This window comes from Lepidochelys kempii, chromosome 26 (assembly GCF_965140285.1).
Source record: "Lepidochelys kempii isolate rLepKem1 chromosome 26, rLepKem1.hap1, whole genome shotgun sequence".
NCBI lineage: Eukaryota > Metazoa > Chordata > Testudines > Cheloniidae > Lepidochelys > Lepidochelys kempii.
The window spans coordinates 16,053,066-16,075,906 of record NC_136405.1 but is presented as its reverse complement, the minus strand read 5'-3'; the positions used below and the strand labels follow the sequence as shown (position 1 = coordinate 16,075,906).

The window sequence follows — 22,841 nt, the reverse complement described above, 5'->3', positions numbered from 1 at the left end:
ATGTGGGTGGAGCGCCAATGAAGTCAGGGAGTGGCACCCAATTAATTGGGGTAATTTGGTTTCATGAGTCCAACAAGGAAACACCACCAATTTGAGCCTTTTGGTTAAGGTTAAATTGCCTGTCCTTAATATGCTTGGGCATGATGAGTGATTGAAGGCCCTACAGCTACAGACTGGGAAGAACCAAGCTCTTCCCATCACGCCTACAAGAAGCCCACCTTCTCAGGGCACTCTGCCATCTTTGTATCTTTCTTGTCTGGACAGGTAGCTGTCTCCATTTGGTCTTGTCCAGAAATGAGCTCCCTGTCAGTGCTTAATGATGACTCCATTCAAATGTCCCGAACGTTTGGATGATAAAAAGAACAGTTACTTATATCACAGTCACTGTGGTTCTTCTTTGAGCCCTACTATGTGTGGATCCCATTTGATCCACATGGATAAAGCCTTGAAGAAGAAACCATCTTTTTTTATTACCAATTTCACCAAGGCTAGCACAGATCATGCTGAGCTATCTTTGATTTGTCTGTTTTTTCCCCCCATAGTTACCACCATGAAGTTGACTGTCCCTGCCGGATGAAGGTAAAGAGCCAAGTTTAATTTTGAGATGATTGTAAGATTCGCTATCCTGGGTGATTTCTGATTTAGCTTCAGGGAAGGGCCTGTGTGTTCCGATGTGTGTGTATAGCACCCACATGACGACTCTCAAGGAGGGCTTCTGGGTGCTACCACAATAAATAGCAATGTTCTCTCTTTGGCGTGAGTGGTAGCCAATATTTGGGGGCATGCAGGGCTGTTTCTGTTAAGATGAGCAATGGATGACACAAGTCAGGGATATTCTTTGGTGTAATTTGGGATATTTTCAAAGAATGGACCCGAAGTCCTGTTTCCCTGAACATCACAGAAACAAAAAGAAGCAGGCAGCTTCCTTGCTCAGAAATTCCCAAGTCTGCCCCTCCAATGAGCTCTGTGCCCAAGAAGATCTGCTCTCTGCTTCTTCTCAGAGTCACACTTATGACTGCTTCTCCAGGCTTTCTGCCTTGAAGGGTGTAGTGAAGTGGTCACCAAGGGGTTCGCTGGGTTAGTCAGAGCACAGTCACACTCCACCCATTACTTACTTCCTGTTTACTTATTGGATGTGCTTCTTGTGCACTGAGCAGTCCCTTTTTTACAAAAGAAAGGGCTTGTCTACACTTGAAAGTTAATTCAGATTAAGGTAGGGCGTGAATTTAAAGCACAATAACTATTCCTGATTAACTCCATGTGAGAACACTCTTATTCCAGAATGAGTGCCTTGTTCCAGTTTAGCTTAATCCACTTTCAGGAATAGCTAGCCTGGATTAGACAAACCCTACACACAGGCTGCAAAACCAGTATCCTAGCCCTTGTGTTTGCAATCAGGGAATTCCCTCAACTCTCACAGTTTTTCTCAGGCCTTTCATGTGCCTTGGGCAGTCTCCACTGTTTGTAGCTGTCTCTGCTACATGAAGGGTCTTATTTGCTCCTTCCAGTCTATGAGTGATTGGTACAGCCCTGGGAGTTCATGAGATTTAATGGGATTGTCTTTGGGCTAGACTTACAAGGTGACAGCCATTAGCACCTTTCACACTAACAGTAACGAAAGAGCCACGTGGACAGAAACAAACAGTTCCGGGACTAGATCAGAATCCAGAGCAACAGAGCATGATGTGCAGATTCCCACCCTCCCAGGAACCAGAACCAGGGCCCAATCTGAAGGAGCAGCCCACTTATCCTGCAAAGAGGTCCCCAGACCGATGCTACACTGGTGCCTAATGTGGAAGGTTTAGGAGCAGTAAAGGGGTGTTAGGAAGACTCGGGGCTGGACTTGAGGCTCTGTGCTCAGAAACACTCTGGAGCAGCAGCAAATGGGGCAGTTCTCTGGACTGTGTGATACAGAAGCTCAGACTAGAGGCTTACAATGGTACCTTCTGGTCTTGGATTCTATGAAAGGGTTAACTGGGGTAGCCAGGTTTCAGAGTAACAGCCGTGTTAGTCTGTATTCGCAAAAAGAAAAGGAGGACTTGTGGCACCTTAGAGACTAACCAATTTATTTGAGCATAAGCTTTCATGAGCTACAGCTTTGCAGTGATCACAGTCATCCTGGTCCCTGGTGGCAGAGGTTAAGGTGCTCTGCTGGCCCATCTCTGGAACAGTCTCAGCCCTGCAGGCTGTTGTGGATGAAGGTCGGTTGTCCCTGTGGACAAGGAAGGCTCCAAATAGTGGATTAGACTGGGAGGCTTGGGGGCATATCTAGATCAAACTTAGTTGAAGCTCACATAGGCAGCGGAATGAGAGCATGCACGAGAGAAGTGAGGGGATGTATCTTGTTTTCTGGCTGTTGAAATCACTGCTTCGTTGCCCCACAAAGCTCCTTCTATGACTCCAGTCCTTGTCCCTTCCCCAAGAATCGCTCTCTGTCGGAGTTGGGCAGCCATTGGAAGGCCATTGACCAAGTTGACTCGGTGGCCTTCAGGTGGGCTGCAGAGGTGCCTCAAGAGGAGACAAGAAGGAGGATGAACCGGCTTGCCAGATCATTCACAGACATTGACTTCATGAGGATGCTGGTGGAAGGTACAGATATAGACAGCTTCCTTTTCTGCACGCTGTTTGAGTAGAGATAATCTGTGCGTTCCCAGGCCTCAGGGAATTTTAGATCTAAGATCAGACTCCACTGCTTTCCAGAAGCAGACCTTTCCAGAAGAAACTGAATGACATGAAAAATTAAAAGGAATTAATTTAGTCAGTGCAGTCTACAGGCTTAATGATGTTTAGCAGCACAGAGTTTTCCTGTGTGTGGGAAAACCTACATAGGATGACCTATAATCTACATTAAGGGTACAAAAAAGAATGAAAGCCTCGGTGAGAGAGCACAGAGTGTGTGTCTCTTCTGACTATCTGCATTGAACTGAGCGCACAATGGATGCTGTCTCTGCAGGTGGAAAAGTGAAAGCAAAGGTACACCAGTTTCTTAGCCAAATATGCCACGCAAAGGAGATGCACTGTCTTTACTAACCAGTGCATCTATTCCAGGGTCTGGGGGACATGTCCCAGTGAGAGATTTCAAACTGTGTAAGACCCTACAGAAAGATAAGAGGGGCCAGGCCTGTTAGTGACTGAATTGTGGGGAATTCTGCAGCTCTTGTGCTATGGGTAACCCGGGGAGGGGAAGGGAGGAGGGGGAGGGCCTGATTCTCTCCTCAAACCTATTTTACACTGATGCAAACTCCATGGACTTCAGTCAAGCTGCTCCTAGATTCCCAACGGGCTAAGTGGGATGAGAATTAGGCCTCTCAAGTTTGAAACCTGGGGCCCCTGCAGCAGATACAAGTGCCTCTTGCCAGGTGTAAATTCTGAATCTGGCAGTTGCTGTGTGTGTGACTCTGTGATCTTGGTCGTCATGCACTCCACGTTTTCAGATCCCGTGTCCTTCAGCAACAACTCCTTCACACATGCAGAGACCTTCATCTACAAATACACCCGCTCCAAGCTGTACGCAGTCCAAGATGAGGAACACAAGAGTTTTGTCTTGCGGCGTCACGGCAGCCAGGCCCAGCTGATGGCAGTGCATTTACAAGGCCCCAATATCAGCAAAGCAGGTAAATTACAAAATATTTCTTTCCTCTGGCCCCACCCCCAGTTTATCTCCTCTTGCTCAGTTACCTACTGATATAGGTGTGAGGTTCTGGGGATCACCCAGACCAGCGAGGGAGTCAGTCACCGCCTGCCTGGGTAATTTTGAGACCCTTAATGCTGGGCTGCTATGAGTGAGAGCTCTGACACCAGTAGTTGGCCTTCAAGCACAAGGACTCACCCTCACTTCTACCAGCCTAGTTACTCCTTGCAGGGTGACCTCAGCTACCCCTTCTGGTCCCAATTCTCCCCAGATCCATCTCCCTGAGTTCTTAATTACAGACACTTGGACTTTTCCACTCTGGTTCATCAACCCCGAGGGCATGAAACTCTCCCCCGATTATCAGTTCACTCTGGGACACCTACACTCTGCACAGTTTGGACACCAGAGACCTGCCTGGATTAGAAATAAACAAACAGCTTATTGAATAGAAAAATCATAGCTTCCGAGATTGAATAGTGCAGAAAAGTAAACGCTGACAAGTTACACAGGAAACAAATGTAAAGATGCAATCTCAGGCTTTACACGTCTACATTGGCTAAATTCCCTTTTCTAATCCAAGTTACCATGTGCCCTCTGTCCTAGAAAGGATCCAGTGTTTCCTGGACAGCACCCCACTGCAATGTTAGTCCTCCCTTTCTGGATAAAAAACCCCAAAACCAGGCCTGTTTCTAAACAGGGCATGTCTACACTACAATCTTAAGTCGCCCTCTGTAACCGTCAGTCATGGAGGCCGATATCCTTGTAAAGTGGCAGCATAGACAAGCGTAGACAAGGCCTGAGATTTTCTTTTTGGCTTCGACGGCTTTCCATTGACTTTAATGGCCCACCATTGTGTCTTCCTAGCTGGACAATGGATGGGTCCTTGAAGTTGGTTTTGTGTAAACAGCTAGCCTGGGGAGGCGCCCGGCCCTGCTTTATTGCTTCACTGCCTGTGGCAAGGGGATGCTGCAGCTGCACCACAGTTACAGTGTTCTACACATGCGTCATTCGCAGCCGTAACCTGGCTACAGATCTCTTAACTACCAGCAAGTTCGGAACATTACAGGCTTTCATAAAAGATCTTGCTTGACATATATTTACACACTATATCATTGCACACAACCAGTTGATTCAATCGCTTATTCTTTGGGCTTCATCCCTCTTGTTCTCCCCTCAGGGTGTGTGATGGGGTGTACACACCCCACGCTGGACCAGAAGGGGTTAAAGGGTAATACTGGGCCCGGAGCGTGGGCCGACTGGAGAGGAAACATACAAGGGAGCAACCCAGCTCAGAAGAGGGAGGCTGGGGAGGAAGATGGACCTACTCTGAGGGTGCCAAAGAAGCCACCCTGTGAGAAAGATGGCTGCGCGCTGAGCCCATTGGGGCTGAAGCTTTAATTGTCTTTCCTTTTCTTTTGCAATCCTATATTGGACTTGGAGGTGTGGGGGCGATGGATGGTAGGAAGTGACCCAGGCAGGCAGCTCCGAGGGCAATCCAGAGTTCCAGACACTGTTGTCTCTCATGGGGCCCTGGGTCAGTGCCCAGGGGAGTGGGCTCCCTTGCCAACTGCATTTGGTGCTGGAGGTGCATAAATCTAATTTCTACCCCTGCCAAGTAAGGGGAGGGTGAGGACATTGAAAACCCTGAGGTGAAGCCACATCCACGGTAAGGAACTGGACTGAAAGCCCTTCCTGCTGGGAGGTGTGAGACTGGAAACTGGGTGCATTACCCACTAGGCCACCTGGTCTTCTGGGGACTCTGTTACATCTGGTGGAGAATTCAGGCACACTAGTGTCCCAGGCCTGATGGTAGGCCAGAGAAAGAGGGGAAGTAAAACCAAAAACCAGAGATGGATTTGGAGAAACTGCTGAAGTGAGTCCTCCTCAACCAGCAGCAGCAGCAGGTGGCCCAGCAGCGGGAGGAACAGCTGATTAAGGAAATGGCAGAAGCACAGCAGCCGCTCGTCCGGCAGATGGCGACGCTCCTACAGCCATGGAGGGGGGCTGCTGATCTAGTACCACCCATCCCGGTAAAGCTGACAACAACGGGTCCTGTAGACAACCTAGAGGCATTTCTTGTCACATTCGAGAGAGTTGCCATCACGGCCCAATGCCTCAAGGGAAACTGGGCCAGCCTGTTGGCCTACTACTTGACAGCGTGCTGGGCCAGGCAGCGTACTGGCTACACTCATCCGAAATACCTGAACATCTCCCCTGAAACCTACCTGCAGCAGTTCTACCGCCAGAAATTCCCAGCCAAAGCCTGACCCCGGACAGTCACCCACAATCTGAAGGATCTTGGCTGGCATTGGCTCCAGCCCAAGGGATGCCTAGGGGTCCAGGTAGGAGAGAAGATCGTCATGGAGCCGTTCACTCAAGTTCTCCTCCGGGGCGGGGGGTGGGCGGAGTGAGTGGGTGTTAAGACATTGACTGGAAACCTTGGCAGAGGCAGAGGCTTTGGTGGAGAGTTACCTGATGTCCCAAGTCAGCCCTGAGTGCCCCCGGCCCTCATGTACCCCCCACATCATGCTGAGGGTACCTAGAGGAACTTGGACACCCAACCCTAGTAGAGGGGGTCCAGAGGCCAAGTGAGGAACCCAGAAGCCTGCCCTCAGCCAGCCAGGAGGGATCCAGGTGCAACCGAGTGGCCATATTCAAAGGGAATATCAACAGTGGATCCGACTTCTCCCACGGGTGGCCATTCTGTATGTGGACAGGAAGGCCATTTCAGAAAGGAGTCCATTCATGGACTGTAATTATGGTCAGGCCTGGGCAGCTTATAACAGGGCTCAGAAGAGAGGCCCAAGGAAAATGTTAGTTCCCATGCAAATGGATGCAGTATCAGTACAAGGACTGATGGACTCTGACTGTCGCCAGACTTTAGTCGGGGGACAGCTGGTGATGCCGAATGGTAAATCTGGAGTTATGATCTACCTCCAGTGCATCCATGGAAACATACACCCTACCTGACGAGAGAAGTATGACTGACTGTGCAGAACGGTGCAGGTAGGAATGGCCAAAGACCTGGCCTACGTGGTCATACGCTGGCTCAGTTGGTAGTTTTTTTGAAGAAGTCACATCCATCCTCTTTGAACTGCCCTTCTTACCACTGACCCCCACCCTCCACTTGGTAAGGCAACTCTCATCTTTTCATGTGCTGTATATTTATACCTGCCTACTGTATTTTCCACTCCATGCATCTGATGAAGTGGGTTTTAGCTCATGAAAACTTATGCCCAAATAAATTTGTTAGTCTCTAAGTGCCACAAGGACTTCCGTTGTTTTTTCAACGTGTAGCGGAGCACATCCATAGAAAGTGCCAAGCCAGAGCAGGAAGGCCCAGGAAGGCAGGAGATGGCCACGGTGGCTGAGAAGGGGCCTTGAGAGGAGAAGGCTCCAAGGGAAGACAAAGACCCAGGAGAGTGATCATCCTTGTGGGGAACGACCATTCTCTTGAACCCAGCTGGAGTAGTAGGGGCTCGCTGCCACCTCTCCACCTTGACCTGCTGTCTAGTGAGGTAAACTTTGTGGAAGAAGAAAGGAATGAACCAACCCTGTGTAGGGTTTATGAGCAGCTCGCCTGCCCAGCTGACAAAGTATTAGACTCTCAGCAGTTGAAACAGTGGCCCCATTTCAAACTGGTAGAGGAGGAGACCTATCAGGAATTGAAAGATCCCAAGGTGGAGGAGGTAAGAATGCGCTCTGAGGGCCAAGGAAGTTTCAAAGAGGGGTGCTTCAACTGGCCATGCAGCACCATGTGGGGGGTCATTAGGACAAGAGAAGACTCTTAACAGAGTGACCACCAAGTTCTCCTGGCTGGGCGTCCATCCAGAAGCGTGGGACTATTATGCATCATTCCCTGAGTGCCAGTGGATGGGCCAGAAAAAGGTTCCCCCCAGTAACACTACTCATTGTAGGGGTACCCTCTAATCTGGGGGGCCCATTAGAGAAGTCTGCAGTGGGGCACAAATATATCCTTGTAATCTTCGACTGTGCCACCAGCTACCCTGAGGCCATTCCCATCCGGTCAGCAATGGTGGCTGTCGATGCTAATGAACTCACAGAAGTATTTGCCCAAGTGAGGCTCCCCAGAGAAATACTAAGAGAGCAAGGGACGAACTTCACCTCCCAGTTGATGAAGGAGCAATGCATGGTGTGCCGGGTCTCAAAGTCGGGCCTGGGAGGCCCAGACAGCTGCTGCATCCTGGCCTCCACCCAGAGTCCACTGAAACCATGTGGGCCCAGGAGTTACTAGGGCTATAGCCTCAGCCAAGATTCCACCCATGGGAGCCCTGATTGGAGGCTCTCCTGGCTCCACCGTTTGGTCCAACCATGCTAAGCCAGAAGGAAGCACAGGAAGCTTGTCTGAGAAACAAGGTGGTTTCCTGTTGTGGCTGCATTGGACCCTGCTTGTGCCTGTCTCCTGCACTGCTCCTGGTTCCTACCTTTGCTCCTGCCGTATGTCGACCTACCTATGTAGTATAGACCAGGCCTTAGGTTGACCTAATTATGTCAGTGTGTACACTACAGCCTTGCTCCAGCCGATGTAAGTGCCCTACTACACCGACATAAGAAGTCCACCTCCACGAGAGACGTAGGGCTTATGTCGGTGATGTTAGGGTGACACAGTGTCTGTGTAGACACTGTGTTCCAAGCCGTGAAATTGACAAGAAAGCCCTGCTCCCCAGCCAGGCTGCTGCACACTCGATCCTCACCTCTCCTCCAGTTCCTGCCCTCACACCTCGCCACCAATCCTCAGTGACCAGTCCTGGCTCTGGCCTCTGACTTCTGACCCTTGACTCTGACATTTGATATCTGATCCTGGCTCTGACCCTCAGCTTCGATTTCTAGTTCTGACTCAGGCTTGACCCCCTGGTTCTGATAACTGGCAGTTGACTCTGGTGCCCTTGGCTTTATTCCCCAGTCTGTATGGCTGCTCCGCCCATCGAATCTGACTCCTGCTCTGACTACTAGACCAGACTGCCTACATCCCAGTCCATAACAACCTGGTGCTCAGTCACCTCCTGGTTGCTGCGGAGCTGTGGTCTGATCAGCTTCTACCTGAGCAGCAGTCTCCTGTGGGAAAGTAAGGTCTGGCTGGACAAGGGTTATTCACAGCCCTGATTCACCTTCAGAGTAGGTCCATCCTACGTACTGAATGAGGTAAGGCTCCTGTGGAAAAAATAGTAGGTGATCAGGTAATTAAATACGATCATAATGGATATGGGCACAGGGGCCGAATTCAGATTGCAACAGGCATTCTGGCATTTCCTACCTTTGGAGTGCTTGACTTTGCAACCTCTAATGTTCTTTTAATGTCATTTTCTGCACGTGATTATTATTAAGATCTGATTTTCCAACCCCTGTTTCTTCAGAGTATTTTGTCTTCAGGCACAGTCCCACTGAAGTGGATGGCGTTACTCAGATGAGTAAAAGTGCACAACTGAACCTCTGATGTGCAGTTATTTTTAAAAGTGCTATCAGTGTCACCGATAAAGTGATATGGCAGCTATTGTGCATGGATTTCAGGTTCGTCACTCACTATTTATAAGTGATGGTGCTTCCCAGATCTTCACAGGCAGACGGGCTGCTTTTTTTATTGTAATTGAGTCTGGATTTCCTCTTGCTTTTCTCTTCCCAGTGAAATTAAACCTGGATTTATATCGCTCACCGCACATCTCCCCAAAGCGCATCAGTCCTGTTGCTATGAACATTGTGGAAAGTAACACTGTGGAAAACAATCTGTATCTGTGCTGTGTGAAGGCTGAAGGCAGCCCTGTGCTGCAGCTGGAGGTGAGTGGGATTAGCAGATCTTTAGCATCATCACAAACTCCACAGTGACTGAAATTCAATCCACATCTCCAGTTTTTATTGATACCTTTACATGGGACTCACTGGTTTCCCCAGATACTGTTTATGATTACTATTATCATTTATTGCTATTACAGTAGCACCTTGATTCTTCATTTGAGATCAGAGCCCTGTTGTGGTAGGCACTGTGCAGTAACGTAATAAGAAGGTTCCTTCCTCAAAGATTTTATCATCTAAATACAGAAGACAAAGAGTGGAAGGAGAAGCAGAGATAAGAAGTGACTTTCAAAGGAACCCAGGTCTCCTGAATCCCAGTCCATCGCACCACACTAATTCATTAGATCATGTTGTCTCTTGTGCCCTTGGGGTATGTCTATACTGCAGCTGGCAGTGAGTCTCCTTGTGTGGGTAGACAGACTTGCCCAAGCGGGGTTTGAGCTAGTCTGCTAAAAAGGGGAGCTTGGGCCTCCAAGCCCAGCCGACCCCCTGGTTCTGAGCCCAGGGGGCTAGCCCGAGTCTCTGCCGGAGCTGCCATGTCCACATGGTTATTTTTAAAGTCGTAGTTTGAGCAGAGCTAGTGCAAGCCTGTCTACAGTACTGGTGGGCTTGCTCCCAGCTGCCGTGAAAAACGTATCATTAGTGATCAAGGTTTACAACTGCAGCCATGCTTTTGCAGCTTCTGTGTAGTTCTGTGTAGTCTACCTTTGGGACTGATCCTTCTTACATTGAAATCCCATTTAATAGGAGCAGGAATAGGTTCCTTGTTTGGTGGACAGTCTTTCTCAGGTGTATGAAACTCCTGTGATGTCAGGGTCAGAGTTTCCTGTCTATGTGTACCAGGTTTTTTCATTACAATCAGAGGGCCAGCATTTCACACCCACTTTGCACTGGTGTAAATGACAGCCCAAAGTGGAAGGCAGGGGAGAGTCAAGCCCAGTGTTTCCTTGGACCAAATTCTGCTCAGGGATACCCACATCATAGTTGCATAGGCACAAGTGAGAGCAGACGCTAGCTCTGTGTCCTAATTAGAAGCCCCTTCTCATATTCATCCCATTGCAGGATGAAAGCCTTGGAAAGAGCACCCCTGTTTCTAACTGGCCTCTGTTATTTCTCATAGAAGGTGAAGGGGCCTATGAAGGAGATCAGGACCGGGGATCAGGAGCGTTTCCTCTTTTTCAAGACCAGTTCTGGTTCCACTTCCAGCTTTGAGTCAGCTGCCCATCCAGGATGGTTCCTCAGCACCTCAAAACTGAACGACAAACCTGTCAGGATGGTGAATCAAACCGGAGAGCGGGACATCACTGACTTGTATCTGGTTGAAATCTAATCCCCAGCCAGCAGTTACTGGTTTAGAACTGAATGCTTGTATGTACTATGTACAGTAGGAGCATAACTATTTATGGGATCTCAGCAATTCCATATTAATTCAGTTTTATTAATTAATTTATTCATTAAAATTAATTAATTTAATTGTTGGTTTAAAATTAATTAAATTGAATTGTACTATGTATGTATCTTGTGAACCTTGTAACTGATACTTGTAATCTCTCATAACTCAAGCCTGACCCCAGATGTAAAGTACCTTCCTTCTTAACTTGTATAAATTTGATTTTAAATATTAGCATTAATTCCATATTAATTCAGTTTTATTTATTATTAATTATATAATAATGGTTATTATTACAGTAGCATCTAGAGACACCAGCCACGATGGGATGTCTCATTACTTTAGGCACTATACATATACTTTTCTTCCCTAATTATTTATAGGGACACTGTTAGATCAAATCCTGCCTCTGCTATTAATTGTTAGGTTTTTGTGGGTTTTTAAATAATTTTTACAACATATCAATAGAAAAAAAATTGTCTTTTTAAATTCCAGTGGAAATTTTTTTGTGGAGGGTGGTTATAAGCAAATAAACCAGCCCCTGCAGTATTTGCAACCAGCATTGGTGTCTAGGGAGTTGAAAACCAGAAGGTGCAATTGGCTTGAAACTGATTTGTTACTAATGTGTAACCGACTAGTCTTTTTTCATTGTCTGAACTGAAATGCAAAGAGAAAGCAAACAGCATGAATGGGAAGTCCTTTACAGTTTCTTGCAGTTTGAGTAATCTAAGGTTTATATATTTATTACAAAACTGTCAATCTCAACAGTATGTGGATTATAAAGTAGAAATGTTATGTTGTAGAAATTAAGTTATAGTAATTGAGTATTATATTATTATTTCTTTATTTTTTATAAAGTTGGTATTTAAAAATTGTTAAATCCTTTTGTTCATTTTGGACTTGAATGTGGGGAGGTTGACCATATGCAATTCTTGCTGAAAATCCTTAGTGACTGAATCCTGGGTTTCTAGGTGCTTTTCTATGAGAGCTGGATTTTTTACGCCCTGGAGAAGGCCAATGAAGTAAACTCTAGCCCAGGGGTTCTCAACCTTTTTCCTTTCTGAGGCCCTCCTACCCCCCAACATGTGATGAAAACTCCACAGCCCACCTGTGCCACCACAACTGTTTTTCTGCATATAAAAGCCAGGGCCGGCATTAGCAGGAAGCAAGCAGGGCAAATGCATGGGGCCCTTCAGCCCCGGGTGTTGAGGTCAGGGCAGCATGGGCTTTCTGCCCTGGGCCCCAATGAGTCTAATGCCAGCCCTGTTTGGCAGACCCCCTGAAACCTGCTCAGGAACCCCCAGGGGGCCTTGGATGCCTGGTTGAGAACTGCTGCTCTAGCCCACCCAAAGGTTAAAGAGGCTTAAAGAAAATCATGGGAGTTGTGATAAAATTGCGAGAGGCCTGGTCTACACTAAAAAGTCAGATCGACCCAGCTATATCACTCAGCGGTGTGAAAAATCCACACGTGAGGGGCATAGTTAAGCCAATTTAACCCCAGGTGTAGACAGCATTCTTCCATTGGCCAAGCCACCGTTATCTGTATGCAGTGGTGCCTGGACGTCCTAATTAGGATCATTGTACTAAGAGACAGCCCGCCACTGCCCCAGCAAGCTCCCAGGCTGTGTGTGTGTGAATTTTTTTTTTCTCTTCAGTGTGATTTGGTGGCTGACAGCCATGGGTGGCGGGTGAACCCCCGCTTTGGGGAGACCTGCTGGCCCCGCCCCTTCCACCCAAGGACTCGCCCTCTGCACACTGGAGCCCCAAACCCCCGCTCCCCCCCGTAAAAGGAAAAAGCCCCGAGAAGCCGTGGCCCGCCCGCTGCAGCTGCATTCCCCCCCAGCACCAGACTGAGACGCCAGACCCCCGCGGAGGAGGGACGCGGTGAGTAGCGGGGACCTTGGGGGTGGGTGTCTCTGGGAGAGGAGGAGGCACTGTGGCCCAGTTGTCCTGCGGCAGGTCGGCGCAAAGCCTTCCCTGGCCTATTATACCCGCTGCCCATGCTGACAGCATCCCCTGGAAAGTTTGGTTAGTGACCATCTTGGTCGGCTCTGTTATCCCCAAAAGCTGCGTTAGCCATCTGGATGGAGTACGGCAGGGACGTGGCCTGTTAACGGGTTTGTCACTGGACATTATAGAGTCTGATCGGGGTGTGGTGGTTATTTCATGGGGATCTAGCTGTTGAAGAGAGCTGTGTGCCACGCCAGCCTCCTTGGCCTCTGTGTAATGCCAGGCGTCCGGTTTTTGATGGAATGCCCGGTCAAAAAGGGACCCTGGTGACTCCGATCAGCACTGCTGACTGGGCCCCTCACCCCAACCCCCTGCCCCACCCCAGAGCTCTCTTCCACACCCTGAACGCCTTCTTTCTGGCCCCACCCAGAGCCCGCATCCCCAGCCGGAGCCCTGGCCCCCTGCACTCCAACCCCCGCTCCACCCCACAGCCCCCTCCTGCTCCCTAAACCCCTCATCCCTGGCCCCACCCCAGAGTCCATACCCATGCACTTAGTGGCCACAAGGACCTGGCAGCCACCTCGAGGAGCTAGAGCAGGCAGGAAGCCTGCCTTAGGCCACACCCCCAGCCAGAGCCCTCACTCCCTCCTGCACCCCAAACCCCTCATCCCCAACCCCACTGTTGTAGCAACCAGGCAAGGTACTAACAAACTTCAACAGGACTTTATTTTAAAAGTGGAAACGTCTTTACCAAGCTGCTGCTGCACCCTCATTAGTTCTCACTCTGCCTCTTCAACTTCCCCCCTCCCTTTCCGTTTCCTGTCCTTTCAGACTCCCAACAGCCAATGCTCCCAGTTCTAATCATTACAAGCAGCATCTAAATACCACATTCCCTCCTCTCTTAAGAAACTCTCTCAATTAAAATAAACATTGTTGTTCTAACCACAGGAACAAATAGGAAACAAGACACTATACTGTTGGCAGAAATATTACACTGAAAACACTGTAGATACTACATAACATAGTCTAGTCCAGTCAGGTGGTCATCTGGGTCTGATAGGCCTTCTCCCAAGCCCCGGTTCCTGTGCAATGTCTTGTTATGTTGGTACTACGGTGAAGTCACCAATGCAGACTGGGTGTTGGTATAATCTCCTCTTGGTGCATAGGCAGCTGCAAGATAAGAGCATTCCATACCCGCCCATCAGAAAGTCGATAGGTGTAAGGTCCCTTCTTCTCTATGATTTTAAGAGGAGCTGTGAATTTATGGTCCCCTTTGCGTAAAATTCCAGGTTTTCATATTCTAACGAAGGAACCACGCTCGAACTTTGGTTCCTTAGCACCCTGCCGCTTGTCTGTGAAAAGCTTATACTTTGCTTGGTTCTGTTGAACTGTTTTTCTCACATCATCCTTGGTTGGGGCATCAGGTTGTGCCTTTAACGATCCAGCAATGTTCAGTTTGGTATTCATCTGTTTCCCACGCAGTAACTCTGTGGGTGATCTTTGCATGGTGGCATGTCCTGTAGCTTGGTGTACTTGCAATAAATCAGAAGTGAAGGTTATCCACAATCACCCTTCCAGTTTAGCTGTTTGCAAACTCTCTTTCAAACTTCTGTTAAACCGTTTGATTTCCCCATTGGCTTGAGGGTAATATAGGGATGACCTTCTGTGTAAAATGTGTAAGATGACTTTCTGTGCAAAAAAGTTTCGAACTCCAGGGAAGTAAATTGACTACCATTATCTGAAACCAGTTCTTTGGGGTTACCTTCCCTGCTAAAAACTGGAGAGGGGAACTTAATTACTGTAGCAGAAGAGATTTGCGATGTAAACGCTACCTCAGGCCATTTACTGAAATAGTCTTGTCAAGGTTCCACCCCCACTCTGAACTCTAGGGTACAGATGTGGGGACCTGCATGAAAACCTCCTAAGCTTACTTTCACCAGCTTAGGTTAAAACTTCCCAAGGTACAAATTACTTTTATTCTTTGTCCCTGGATCTCCACTGCCACCACCAAACTCTAACTGGGTTTACTGGGAAACGTAGTTTGGACACGTCTTTCCCCCCAAAATCCTCCCAACCCTTGCACCCCACTTCCTGGGGAAGGTTTGGTAAAAATTCTCACCAATTTGCATAGGTGACCACAGACCCAAACCCTTGGATCTGAGAACAATGAAAAAGCATTCAGTTTTCTTACAAGAAGACTTTTAATAGAAGTAAAGGAATCACCTTTGTAAAATCAGGATGGTAGATACCTTACAGGGTAATTAGATTCAAAACAAAGAGAATCCCTCTAGGCAAAACCTTAAGTTACAAAAAAGACACAGACAGGAATAGTCATTCTATTCAGCACAGTTCTTTTCTCAGCCATTTAAAGAAATCATAATCTAACACATACCTAGCTAGATTACTTACTAAAGTTCTAAGACTCCATTCCTGTTCTATCCCCGGCAAAAGCAGCATACAGACAGACACATACCCTTTATTTCTCTCCCTCCTCCCAGCTTTTGAAAGTATCTTGTCTCCTCATTGGTCATTTTGGTCAGGTGCCAGCGAGGTTACCTTTAGCTTCTTAACCCTTTACAGGTGAGAGGATTTTTCCTTTGGCCAGGAGGGATTTTAAAGGGGCTTACCCTTCCCTTTATATTTATGACAAGTCTATTAAGGTGATGGCATAACGGCAGTCAATTGAAGCAGTATCAAAGGGTCCTACAATGTCATTTGCCCCTTTTTCCCATACAGATTCAGGAAGAGGAACAGGCTGTAATGGACGGGTACATGTCACTGCTGTCTTATCATGCATTTGGCAAGTGACACAGGATTTTATGAGTGCTTCAGTTTGAGAGTCCATCCCTGGCCACCAATACAGATTCCATAATCGTTGTTTGGTTCGGACAGTTCTTTGATGAGTATCGTGTGCCAGGTGTATGAGTTTTGACTGTAATTCTTCTGGCACAAGTAGCCGGTGTGTACCTCATAGCACACAGCCATCAAACAAAGGAAGTTCATCCCAAACTCTAAAATAAGGCAGCAAAACTGGGTCAAGGTTTTTAGGGTGACTGGGTCATCTCTTTGTCAGAAATTCCCATAGCTTTTGTTGAATTGGACACGCTGAACAAGCAGCTTGAAATTGTTCTCTTGTAAGTGCTGTGAGAGTGCTTGTAATAAGCTCAACTACTACATCCTCATCCTCCGGTGGACCATCTGGTGAAGGCAAAGGCAGGCGAGAAAGGCAATCAGCGACCACATTTTGGTTTCCAGGCTTATATTCCAGTTCGTAAATGAAAGAGAGTAGTCTTGCAGACCATCTAGAAATACGATATCCTGCTCTTCCCAGTTCTTTCGTGGTGAGCAACATCGTCAAAGGGCTGTGGTCTGTGCGCAACTTGAACGTGCGGCCCCACAGGTAAGTCCTCCATTTTTCAGTAGCCCAGACACAAGCAAGTGCTCCTTTTTCGACTGTAGAATATTTCCCCTCAGCATTACTTAGTGTTGTCAGGGTTCCTTCCCCACTGTGAACTCTAGGGTACAGATGTGGGGACCTGCATGAAAGACCCCCTAAGCTTATTCTTACCAGCTTAAGTTAAAAACTTCCCCAAGGTACAAACTTTGTCTTGCCCTTCAACAGTATGCTGCCACCACCAAGCGTTTTAAACAAAGAACAGGGAAAGAGCCCACTTGGAGATGTCTTCCCCCCAAAATATCCCCCCAAGCCCTACACACTCCCTTTCCTGGGGAGGCTTGAGAATAATATCTAACCAATTTGTTACAAAATCATCAAAGACCCAAACCCCTGGATCTTGGAACAATGCAAAAATCAATCAGGTTCTTAAAAGAAGGGTTTTGTTAAAAAAAAGAAAGGTAAAAATCATCTCTGTAAAATCAGGATGGAAAATACTTTACAAGGTATTCAGATTCAAAACACAGAGGATCCCCCTCTGGGCAAAACCTTAAAGTTACAGAAAACAGGAATAAACGTCCCTCTTAACACAGGGAAAATTCACATAAACCAAAAGATAAACTAATCCACATTGCCTGGCTTACCTCTACTGGTTGCAGTATTGGAGACTTGGATTAGGATGGGTTGGAGAAGATGGATTTCTGTCTGGCCTCTCTCAGTCCCAAGAGAGAACCACCACGTAAACAAGGAGCACAAACAAAAGCCTTCCCCCCACCCAAGATTTGAAAGTATCTTGTCCCCTTATTGGTCCTTTGGGTCAGGTGCCAGCCAGGTTAGCTGGGCTTCTTAACCCTTTACCAGTAACAGGAGGTTGCCTCTGGCCAGGAGGGATTTTATAGCACTGTATATAGAAAGGTGGTTACCCTTCCCTTTATATTTCTGACAAGTGTCCTAGAAGTGAGGACAGCCCCAAGTCCATAATCAGAAGCATCAGTAGTTACAATTGTGGGCAATGCAGGAATGAATAGTGCAATTACTGGACTATGTATAATCAAGTCTTTCACCATTTCAAAACTAGCTTGTGCATCCGTTGTCCACACTAAGGTTGAACTTCTCCGTAGTAATTCGCGTAACGGTTCAATGACAGAAGCATAATTTGGAATGAATTTTGCATGCCAGGAGGTAAGATCCAAGAAGGAACGTAAGGTTTGCAAATCTGTTGGAGGAGGAGCATTTGAAATTGCCAGGATATGATCTGGAACAGGTTTTAATCCAGCCTGTGAAATTGAATGCCCCAGAAAGGAGAGTTCAGTTTGTCTAAATTTGCATTTGGACCTATTGAGCTTGAGGCCTGCTTTGCTGAGGCAGTTTAGTACAGACTGCAGGTTATTGTCATGCTCCTCAGAAGTATTTCCAAACACAACAATATCATCCAGATAGCACTGAACTCCATGTTGATCCTTCAGAATCAATGACATTTTTTGGAAGGCACTTGAGCGAGACCGTATGGAATACATTTAAAACAAAATAGTCCCACACGTGTAATAAATGCTGTGAGGTCTCTGCTATCTTCATGCAACATAACCTGGTAGTATGTGGTCTGCAAATCAAGAGTAGAAAACATCTTTGCTCCATGGAATTCTGCAAATACTTCTTCTATGCAAGGAAGAGGATGGCTGTCAATCACAATAGCTTTATTTGGCTCCCTTAAGTCCACACAAAGGCGAATGCCTCCACCCTTCTTCTGCGTCACTACTGTAGGTGAAACCCATTCCAAGGAGTCAATCTCTTCAATAAATGTCCTTTTGAACAAGTTTTCTAAGTTCCTCTGAAACAGTTTCCCTGACTGAAAATGGTAAGCGCCATAACTTCTGTCGTACAGGCATCACATTATTCCGCATTTTAACTTTATGCAGAAATCCATAAGCACAGCCGAGTTTCTCCTCAACCTGGTGTTGGGTCCCAGCTGAAACTGGTGTGTGTACCGCAAGAGTGCTTTGCTGAGGAAGATCAACTCATCCATTAACTACCCTGAGATTTAAAGCCGCCAATAAATCTCTGCCAAGGATAGGAGGGCCTTTGTGGACAATGTAGAACTCTGCAGTTACACAGCAATCACCAAAAGTAACTATTGCTGGCAGGCAGCCATGTACTAGAACATGGTTTTTCAAATAGCACACCAAGTGAAGCTTGGGTTCAGTAAGAGGCACATCTCTAAAGTAATGCAGATAGATGGAATCAGGTAGTATAGACACTGCTGACCCAGTGCCCAACATTAGCTGAATAGAGTGTGATTTGTCTGAGGGTATGGCGGAAACGTTTACCGTGCACTTTATTTGTTCTGGAATATGTGCAGTAGTGATTTTGTCCACGCTCAGCACAGTAACATCTGGTGTTGTAACTGCATGCACCTGTTGATTGAACTGGCTGCTGCAACATACTTTAGCAAAATGTCCAATCTTTTTGCAATGATTGCACTGAGCTACTTGTGCTGGACATCCTGTGTAGCTTGCAAGGTTTCATGGGAATCCACAGCGAAAACATGCTTTTACTGTATTTTGAATTTGCTGATTCGGTGGTTTTTCATTAGTTTTCCTCTTGCAATTGTGTGTCTGCAGCGATAGTGAACTTTTCTGCAAAGGAGTCACAGCCTGGACTGTGCCTCCTGTATCCATGCTCATTATTTTGGCTTCAGCTGTAGCTGACTCAATCTGGGTAGCAATGGTTATTGCTTTTTCTAGTGTTTTGTGGTTCTAGAAGTAAGTGTTCTCTTACACGAAGCATGGTTGTTTTCTCAATGAGCTGGTCTCTAATCATCTCATCTGCCATATTCCCAAAGTCACAAGTTACAATCAGACTCCTCAGGGAAGCAATATACTGCATTATAGTCTCCCCTGTTTTCTGCTCACACTGGCAAAATCTATAGCGATTAGCTACTACATTCATTTTTGGCACAAAAAATTTCTTTAATGCAGTGAGTGCAGTCTCATATTTATCATCTGCAAGGGGAAAAGTGTAAAATATCGCTGCCCTTCTGCTCCAAGGCAGTGGATTAGCAGAGCACCCTTTCTTACTTCAGAAATCTCTGTAGCAGTGATTGCAAGCAGAGAAGTCTCAAACATATGGATCCAGGCAGTAAAAGCAATTGGAGGCTCATGTGGGCTTTGCAGAAAGGGTGCAGGTGGATTCAGAGGCAGAAGATCCATCTTCGTTGCCAAATGTTGTAGCAACCAGGCAAGGTACTAACAAACTTCAACAGGACTTTATTTTAAAAGTGGAAACCTCTTTACCAAGCTGCTGCTGCGCCCTCGGTAGTTCTCACTCTGCCTCCTCAACTCCCCCCCCCCCCGCTTCCTGTGCTTTCAGACTCCCAACAGCCAGTGCTCCCAGTTCTAATAATTACAAGCAGCATCTAAACACCAAACCCACCCAAGAGCCTGCACCCACAGCCCTCATCCCACTGCACCCCAACCCCTTGCCCCACCCCAGAGCCCCCTCCTGCACCCCAAGCCCCTCACCTCAAACCCATCATGAATGGGGGAGGCAACCTAGTGACAGATGATGTGGAAAAAGCGTGAAGTACTCAACGCTTTTTTTTGCCTCAGTCTTCACAGACAAGGTCAGCTCCCACACTGCTGTCCTGGGCAACACAGTATGGGGAGGAGGTGAGCAGCCCTCAGTGGTGGAAGAACACGATCAGGACTATTTAGAAAAGCTGGACATGCAAAAGTCCATGGGTCCAGATGTAATGCATTCAAGGGTCCTAAGGGAATTGGCTGATGTGATTGCAGAGCCACTGGCCATTATCTTTGAAAGCTCGTGGCAATCAGGGGAGGTCCCAGACTATTGGAAAAAGGAAAATATAGTGCCCATATTTAAAAAAGGGAAGAAGGAGAACCTGGGGATCTACACACCAATCAGTCTCACCTCAGTGCCTGGAAAAATCATGGAGTAGGTCCTCAAAGAAACCCTTTTGAAGCACTTGGAGGAGAAGAAGGTGATCAGGAACAGTCAACATGGATTCACCAAGGGTAAGTCATAGATTCATAGATATTAAGGTCAGAAGGGACCATTATGATCATCTAGTCTGACCTCCTGCACAACGCAGGCCACAGAATCTCACCTACCCACTCCTGCGAAAAACCTCTCACCTATGTCTGAGCTATTTAAGTCCTCAAATTGTGGTTTAAAGACTTCAAGCAGCAGTGAATCCTCCAGCAAGTGACCCGTGCCCCATGCTACAGAGGAAGGCGAAAAACCTCCAGGGCCTCTTCCAATCTGTCCTGGAGGAAAATTCCTTCCTGACCCCAAATATGGCAATCAGCTGAACCCTAAGCATATGGGCAAGATTCACCAGCCAGATACCCAGCAAAGCATTCTCTGTAGTAACTCAGATCCCACCCCGTCTAACATCCCATCACAGGCCATTGGGCCTATTTACCATGAATATTTAAAGATCAATTAATTGCCAAAATCATGTTATCCCATCATACATCCATAAATTTATCAAGTTTAATCTTAAAGCCAGATAGCCTTCCAAGGGAAGCAGTGGGGGCAAAAGACCTATTCCAAAACTTCACTCCTCTGATGATTAGAAACCTTCATAGAATCATAGAATCATAGAATCATAGAATATCAGGGTTGGAAGGGACCCCAGAAGGTCATCTAGTCCAACCCCCTGCTCGAAGCAGGACCAATTCCCAGTTAAATCATCCCAGCCAGGGCTTTGTCAAGCCTGACCTTAAAAACCTCTAAGGAAGGAGATTCTACCACCTCCCTAGGTAATGCATTCCAGTGTTTCACCACCCTCTTAGTGAAAAAGTTTTTCCTAATATCCAATCTAAACCTCCCCCACTGCAACTTGAGACCATTACTCCTCGTTCTGTCATCTGCTACCATTGAGAACAGTCTAGAGCCATCCTCTTTGGAACCCCCTTTCAGGTAGTTGAAAGCAGCTATCAAATCCCCCCTCATTCTTCTCTTCTGCAGGCTAAACAATCCCAGCTCCCTCAGCCTCTCCTCATAACTCATGTGTTCCAGACCCCTAATCATTTTTGTTGCCCTTCGCTGGACTCTCTCCAATTTATCCACATCCTTCTTGAAGTGTGGGGCCCAAAACTGCACACAGTACTCCAGATGAGGCCTCACCAATGTCGAATAGAGGGGAACGATCACGTCCCTCGATCTGCTCGCTATGCCCCTACTTATACAAGTTCATCTAATTTCAAGTCTAAACTTCCCAATGACCAGTTTATATCCATTTATTCTTGTGTCCACATTGGTACTGAGCTTAAATAATTCCTCTCCCTCTCTGGTATTTATCCCTCTGATATATTTATAGAGAGCAATCATATGTCCCCTCAACCTTCCTTTGGTTAGGCTAAACAAGCCAAGCTCCTTGAGTCTCCTTTCATAAGACAGGTTTTCCATTCCTCGGATCATCCTAGTAGCCCTTCTCTGTACCTGTTCCAGTTTGCATTTATCCTTCTTAAACATGGGAGACCAGAACTGCACACAGTATTCCAGGTGAGGTCTCAACAGTGTCTTGTATAACGGTACTAAAACCTCCTTATCTCTACTGGAAATACCTCGCCTGATGCATCCCAAGACCGCATTAGCTTTTTTCATGGCCATATCACACTGGCAGCTCATAGTCATCCTATGATCAACCAATACTCCAAGGTCCTTCTCCTCCTCCATTACTTCTAATTGACGCGTCCCCAGCTTATAACTAAAATTCTTGTTATTAATCCCTAAATGCATGATCTTACACTTCTCACTATTAAATTTCATCCTATTACTCCAGTTTACAAGGTCATCCAGATCTTCCTGTATGATATCCCAGTCTCTCTCTAAATTGGCAATACCTCCCAGCTTTGTATCATCCACAAACTTTATTAGCACACTCCCACTTTTTGTGCCATGGTCAGTAATAAAATGATCAAGTTGCAGTGGGGGAGGTTTAGATTGGATATTAGGAAAAACTTTTTCACTAAGAGGGTGGTGAAACACTGGAATGCGTTACCTAGGGAGGTGGTAGAATCTCCTTCCTTAGAGGTTTTTAAGGTCAGGCTTGACAAAGCCCTGGCTGGGATGATTTAACTGGGAATTGGTCCTGCTTCGAGCAGGGGGTTGGACTAGATGACCCTTCCAACCCTGATATTCTATGATTCTATGATTAAATAAGATTGGTCCCAAAACTGATCCCTGAGGAACTCCACTGGTAACCTCCCTCCAGCCTGACAGTTCACCTTTCAGTATGACCCACTGTAGTCTCCCTGTTAACCATTTCCTTATCCAGCTTTCAATTTTCATATTGATCTCCATCTTTTCCAATTTAACTAATAATTCCCCAACTGGCACTGTATCAAACACCTTACTGAAATCTAGGTAAATTAGATCCACTGCATTTCCTTTGTCTAAAAAATCTGTTACTTTCTCAAAGAAGGAGATCAGGTTGGTTTGGCGCAATCTACCTTTAGTAAAACCATGTTGTATTTTGTCCCAATTACCATTGACCTCAATGTCCTTAACTACTTTCTCCTTCAAAATTTGTTCCAAAACCTTGCATACTACAGATGTCAAACTAAGAGGCCTGTAGTTACCCGGATCACATTTTTTTTTCCTTTCTTAAAAATAGGAACTATGTTAGCAGTTCTCCAATCATA

At 46.7% G+C, this 22,841-nt stretch overlaps 1 protein-coding gene across 1 annotated transcript; it reads left to right on the top strand.

Moving 5' to 3' along the window:
• The first annotated feature begins 573 nt into the window (after positions 1-573).
• Positions 574-10,769, top strand: LOC140903671 (interleukin-1 receptor antagonist protein). Its single transcript, XM_073325331.2, has 5 exons — positions 574-579; positions 2,424-2,589; positions 3,435-3,614; positions 9,273-9,424; positions 10,560-10,769. The coding sequence occupies exons 1-5, from the start codon at positions 574-576 to the stop codon at positions 10,767-10,769; spliced, it is 714 nt and encodes a 237-aa protein (XP_073181432.2).
• Positions 10,770-22,841: the final 12,072 nt, after the last annotated feature.

Bases quoted from the DNA above. Each gene is read 5' to 3' on its own strand.
- LOC140903671 (XM_073325331.2), top strand. The intron at 2,590-3,434 runs GTACAGATATAG...CCACGTTTTCAG, and splicing joins CATGAGGATGCTGGTGGAAG to ATCCCGTGTCCTTCAGCAAC. The intron at 3,615-9,272 runs GTAAATTACAAA...TTCTCTTCCCAG, and splicing joins CCCCAATATCAGCAAAGCAG to TGAAATTAAACCTGGATTTA.